The sequence below is a fragment of the Oratosquilla oratoria genome, chromosome 21, assembly GCF_046742065.1.
Source record: "Oratosquilla oratoria isolate Oo_2021 chromosome 21, ASM4674206v1, whole genome shotgun sequence".
Lineage (NCBI taxonomy): Eukaryota > Metazoa > Arthropoda > Malacostraca > Stomatopoda > Squillidae > Oratosquilla > Oratosquilla oratoria.
This window is the reverse complement of record NC_134797.1, coordinates 50,376,150-50,382,819: the sequence shown is the minus strand read 5'-3', so window position 1 is coordinate 50,382,819 and position 6,670 is coordinate 50,376,150. Positions and strand designations below refer to the sequence as shown.

The 6,670-nt window shown below is 43.2% G+C and overlaps 1 protein-coding gene across 1 annotated transcript in view; it reads right to left on the bottom strand.

Moving 5' to 3' along the window:
• Positions 1-553: 553 nt before the first annotated feature.
• LOC143036908 (uncharacterized) overlaps positions 554-6,670 on the bottom strand; it is a 17,720-nt gene continuing 11,603 nt past the window's right edge. The window contains exons 2-3 of the mRNA XM_076204873.1: positions 3,945-4,053; positions 554-2,284 (exon numbers count right to left, since the gene is read on the bottom strand). Coding sequence (XP_076060988.1) covers positions 2,158-2,284; positions 3,945-4,053 — 236 coding nt within the window. The 3' untranslated portion in view covers positions 554-2,157. The remainder of the gene's footprint in view (positions 2,285-3,944; positions 4,054-6,670) is intronic.

The window sequence follows — 6,670 nt, the reverse complement described above, 5'->3', positions numbered from 1 at the left end:
CATGCTTTGAATTGGCCACTCCCCCTTATAAGGGGAGAAGGTCTTTTGGTATGTATGTGCAGAAGACAGTCTACATAAAACTTTATGTCTGTCACTGTATATCTTTTGAATATCAAAGCATTATATAACCTATGGAGGTGTCTTAAATCTATCTTTCAAATTATACCTACTAGGAAATTTCGGGAAAAAATAATGTGTATGGATGATTTATTTTAATATTTATATATGTGGGAGTTTTGGCCTAACTGGCAACTCCCTGTCAGCTAACTGGGGCCTGGTATGTGTGGGTGGGTTTCTTCCTGACTAGTCATTAAATTGTGTCATTTACTAAAGAATGAATTAGGTTAATAATTGAAAAAAATTTAATAGAATATAACAAGACTGCATACTACCTCTCTTCCTAGTGTAGCTATCAGAATTACCAACATAATCTTGAGTGTTTAATGTACCGGTATCTGCAGAGAACATGTGGATGAGTGGAAGGTGGTGTATGCCTTGGCTGGCTACCTCCCTTGTGAGGAAGAAGAAGACTTTTGGTATACAAATAGATAGATAGATTACAAAATCTTTATTTATGGACTTTTAGAAAATATATGATTACATACAGATGCCTTTCTTAATCTAGAAGTTGGTAAATACTGCTAAATGAAGCCATGATTTCAAAACTTATATCTCAATACATTTCCAGTTGAAAGTAATCTTTTTCATACATGACACCTGATCGTCATTCTACTACTAAGTATTTCAGCGGCTTTGACCCATCGTTTTTCGCTCATATTTCCGAAATAATCATTCACATCAGCATGGTATATTAGCACAGCCTAATTCACACCCTGCACTAATTTTTGATGTTATAGTGCATTCACAAGTGTATTTAATTACGGTGTTTACTCTTGATATTATGTGTGTCGTAGCCGACACCCGTGAAGTAAATCGAACAAGTGAAGTTGGGATACACGAGGTAGTTTGTGATGATGTCACGACTTCACCTGTTCGATTTACTTCACGGGTGTCGGCTACGACACACTTAATATCAAGAGTAAACGCCGTAATTAAATACACTTGTGAATGCACTATAACGTCGAAAATTAGCGCAGGGTGTGAATTAGGCTGTGCTAATATATCATACTGATGTGAATGGTTATTTCGGAAATATGAGCGAAAAACGATGGGTCAAAGCCGCTGAAATACTTAGTAAGTCATTTAAATGTACTCAATATCCTTGAGAAGATGACCATACATTACAATGTACTCCTGGACACATATGACTATTTTTCATCAACTTGTTTGTCAAATGTGACAATAGTCCATTCATTTTTATATAATTTTTTCACCTTTCCTATTGATCTGTGATTGTCCACAAATTACTCCAACAGATGATGTTCAATACATCAACCTGAAGTTGGCACTGTTGAAGATGTCAGTATCTAATTCGTAATTACAATATTCAGTTGCTTTTTTTCATTAAAATTATTAAATTATATCAGAACCATTAGCCAATGTTTTATATTTGATCCACTGAAAGTACTTCCAACCATAGCAAACCATAATGAAATTACTAGAGGACTTGAATGCTGTTTGCACAAACATTTGTACAGTCATAATCCATAATCTTTTTCCCATTCCCACCCAAGTTTGAAGACAATCATGTTGATTTGCTACATGGCAGGAAAACTATTTGTCTGCTGGCTTACCCAGCTGACTCAATGGAGAATTTGGTGCAAAATAAGTGGGTAAAATTGTGCCATGTTCCTTCAAACACAACTCTCATGATTTTTATGCATAGAATGAGGACTTGGTAGAAATAGGTTCATTACACATGTATGAGTCTGCATACAAGGGAGATGCATATATAGAGATCTGTGTAAATTACGCTGTTCTACACTCACCCCAACAACTTCACAAAACCTTTTCAGTGAGTGGCTTGTGGGCTGAATTATAGAGTTCAGTTAAGTTTCCTGAGTGCTGCAGGTCTCTTGCATGAGAGACCTGGGGAAAAGATTAACTGGCTGATGAGTCTGTGAGTCAAGTCCGTCCATCATGGCACTGACTTTTCAAAGGTGGAGAGAAAATATACACTGTAATAGTCATGATCAGACAATAGATGAATGTATCTCAACCATCTTCAAGATCAATTAGGCAATGAAGGCCTCAGAACTATTTTGATTTCCTTGTACAGTCCACTACATTGCGACTTTTGTCATCTGGTTTGAATCCTGGCCGAACAGAGTTGACACGTACATAGTTCAGATACTCATTGAGATTGACCCAGCAGACAGGATATCTGAGAGAGAATAAAGAGAAGCCATTACATAGACAATAAGGGAAGGGAGTAGTAATTAGCTTTACATATGTTACACACATACATATATCAAGGGCTTTTTCCCCTTTACAAGGGCGATAGCCAAAGTCAATGGGATTAAACCCACTCCCACCCTTTTCAGCCCCAACCACTCCACTCCCATCCACCACCCCTCCCTCACACTCTCTTTTCTTGGCTCCTCTCGGATAACGAGTTATCCCTGCATCTCGCCCACTGCCCTGGGTCAGAAGCAATAGAGTAAGACACAGCACATCCACAGCAAGGTTGCTTAATTTAATCAGTGACTCCCCCCTCTCCGTCCTCTCATGCAGAAAAAGAGAAGACGGGGAGAATTCCCTTCAGGTTGGGTCAAATACCATTCACACATAACCACTCCCTAACCCCCCATCCCCCACCCACTCCCTTCCATACATCATAGCATCATCCATACATAACCATTCTCCATTCACTCCTATCTTCTGTCCTCTCCCATCCTTCCTCAACAGACATTCCCCTCTTTCTCAATGCTCGTTTTACCCCATCCAACCATCTCATCCTCGGTCGCCCCTCCTGTTCACTTCATCCACTTCCGCCTTCCACACTTCTTTTACTAATCTTTCTTCACTCATTCTTTCCATGTTTCCGAATCATGCCAATACTCTTTTTCAGCCCTATCTTCCAACTCCCTTTCAATCCCAGCTCTCCTCCTCATGTCTCACTCTATACAGCCTAGGAACCCCTACCCTATTTCTTAGACACAGCGGCGGCGCCAGGAATTTTTAGTTGGGGAGGCTAAGGGGGGGCTGAGCAAATTTTGGGGGGGGCTAATAGTAATATGATAATACACATATATTATCCTCATTTCAGAAGGGGAGGGGGTTAATGGTAGGGCTAGCACTGATGGCTGACAAATCTTTAGCCCTGGCAATTAAAAATTCCACTTAATAAAATTATTTCAATGAGTGTTTTAAATTTTCAATTTGCTCATTTCAGTTGGGGGGGCTGGCCACTTTTTAGGGGGGGGGGGCTAAAGCCCCCCCCTGGCGCCGCCACTGCTCAGACATTACATCTCAAACACATTTAAACATTGGAAATGTTATACAATGGAAAACCAAACCAGCAAGAAACACACAGAAAAATGATGCTTGGACCATGACCTGAACTCGTGATCAATAGTTATTACCCTTCTGGATGAGAACTCAGAGTTCTAAATATATGACTCAACCTATGGTTAATGCATAGACTACCTTCTCATTGTGTAAATGGTCACACAACCTGACGAACACCGGAAACGGAGTGCACAGGCTCACCATTAACACAACACCACCAAAGAGATGAGGGTAGTGGGAATCTTGAACATAAAAACACAACGGCTCCACGATCCACGACTGCCGTCTTACTCAGTGACCAGTTTTAGCATAATTATGATAAATTTAACACATTTTCCATAAATTTGTATCATATCAGTAAGAAAAATATAACAGAAACCGAACGTAGAGGAAGAAAATATTTAGCATTATTTTTTGCCAATCTAGCATAATTTCAGTTGCTGTCTATCATATTCCCTTTTGAGAAATCTGGTCATGCGGCTGACGAGACACGTGTGGTTGTGTTGTTTACATCCACGTCATTCACAACTCACCTGGTCTGAAGCACGTAGACGATGCGCCTCAGGTTCACCAACTCCCTCGGCTTGCAGACGCGGCACACGACGCCAATTTGCGGCACCAGGCTCAGCTCAGGCATGATCCCTGTTGGCGGTTAAAACCATTAGAATTTCAAACGTGCATTGTGATGGAGCGCAACGGTGGGGGATAAAACTACTGGCACCGTGCTCCTGTGCGTATCGTGGAAGGCGATGAAAAGAGACGGAGTAAGGGGAGTGAGGATTCATGTCTGTAAAATTTCAAAATAAAAAGTCTAGAGTGAAAATTTCAACCGGGTCTCTGGATGTGGGTGGATACGGAACAAGCAAGAGTGAAAACGAGGTTGGTATTTGCTTTGTGAAGAGGATGGATGTGTTAGCATACATACATAAATATGCCAAAGGTTTTTCCCCCTTACAAGAGAGGTAGCCAAAAACAAAGGCATAAAAAACAATTCCACCCATTCAATCCCCAACATACTCCACTCCTCTCCACCTTCTTCCCTCCCTCTCATCCCGGCACCGCCTTGGGTCAGAAGCATTGCCGTAAGACACAGAACACCCACAACAAGGGCGCCCCATCAAATCGGCGACCACCCCCCCTCTCCGTCCCCCCACGCAGAAAAGGAGAAAACGGGGTGAAATCCCTTCGGGCTGCGTCAATTTATTTCTCACACACACACTCACACCCCATCCCCCACTCACTTCCCCACATGTACAACAGCATCACCCACACACAACCACTCCCTACTTATGCCCATCCTCCGTACGCTCCCGTCCCCCCTCCCCCCCAACGCCCTCCTCACTCCATCCATCCCATCCCAGGCCGCCCCCTCATGTTCACTCCCTCCACCTCTCCTACCAGTCCTCCTACCCATTCCATGCATCCAAACCACCCCAACACTCCCATCAACCCTACCCCCACCCTCTCCTCCCCTCCCCAATTTCCCACTCCATCCAGCCCAGCATAAGAGAATGTGTTAGCAATGAACGAGTCTAAACTGAAAGGTAAAGGTAAGCTGGAGTTTGGGAGTGTGGTAGGAAGGGTGAGGGAGGAATTTATTCTTTTAGCGAGTAATGAGATGTGTGTGGAAGTGCCACCAATCCATCAGTCAACCATCCGGAGTCCACTCCTGAAGAGGTCCTCTCCCAACCTCCCCCATAAACCATCTGCCATGTCATTCTTGCAAACTTCTCTCCACCTGTCTAAAGACCGGTTTACACGGCGCTGCTTTTGACGCTAGATTCTAGTGTCTTTATGAGCGCTAAAATTGAACAGGTTTAACTTTACATCAGCGTCAAACAGACGCTGCGATTTCATGGTTTTAGTCGCTGGCGAATTAATACGCTTATCCTAAGCGAATAGAAAAGGTCAGGAACTCACTTGTTCCATCTGACATCCTCCTGTAGCAACCTGATTTGCCCTATTCCTGCCACTATGTTGAAAATTCAGTTTATAATAAAGAAATGCTACTGACTCCCGAAGTATACACACACGCACACAAGAACATAAGATTTTTTTATCCTTCTAATCATCTATATTGCAATTATTACTAATCATTAGATAATAATACATACATACAAAAATACATATACCAACGGCTTTTTTCCCCTTATAAGGGAGGTAGCATAAAAAAAAAAGGCATAAAAACCACTCCCACCCATTCCAACCCTATCACACTCCCCTCCCTTCCACCCTCTTCCCTCCCTCCTATCTTGGCACCTCCTGGATGACGGGACATCCCTGCATCTTGTCCACTGCCCTGGGTCAGAAGCAGTGTCGCAAGACACAGCACATCCACAGCTAGGCCGCTTCATTAAATCGGCGACCCCCCCCCCTCTCCGTCCCCTCATGCAGAAAAGGAGATGGGGAGAAATCCCTTTGGGCTGCTTCAAATATTCTCACACATACTCCCTCATCCCCATCCCCCATCCATTCCACCTCATACATCACAACATCATCCACATACAACCGTTCTCCATTCACCCCTGTCTTCTGTCCTCTCCCGTCCTTCTTCAACAGACATTCCCTCATCCCTAATGCCCCTTTTACCCCATCCATCCATCTCATCCTAGGTCACCCCCTCGTGTTCACTCCTTCCACACCTCTTTTACTAGTCTTTCTTCACTCATTCTTTCCATGTATCCAAACCATCCTTTCTTTCATCCACCTATCTCCCAAGTCCCTTTCCACCCCCGTTCTCCTCCTCACCTCCTCATTTCTCACTCTATCCAGCCTAGTAACCCCTACCATACTTCTCGGACACCTCGTCTCAAACACAATCAAACTCCTTCTCTCTTCCTCTCTTATGTTCCATGTTTCTGTCCCATACAGTGCTGTTGGTACAATCACTCCTTCATACATTCTCCCCTTAGCCTCCATTTCCAAATGTCTATTTTTTCATTACACTTTTTAATCTACCAAGGCATTTACTCGCTTCTCTCAATCTAGATTCTACCTCCACCTCCACTCCTCCCTTTCCTGCCACATTTGCACCCAAGTATCTAAAACTATCCACTTCCTCCAGTCTCTCTCCCTTAATACTTCCAGTCTGCTACCACTTTCTCCCCTTGTACATCTCACCATCTTACTTTTACCCACATTTATCTTCTACTTCCTTCTTTCATACACTTTCCCAAACTCTGTCACTTACTTCCTTAATCCCTCCTCTGATCCTGCTACAAGCGCAGTGTCATCCGCAAACAACAGCTGGCTTATCTCC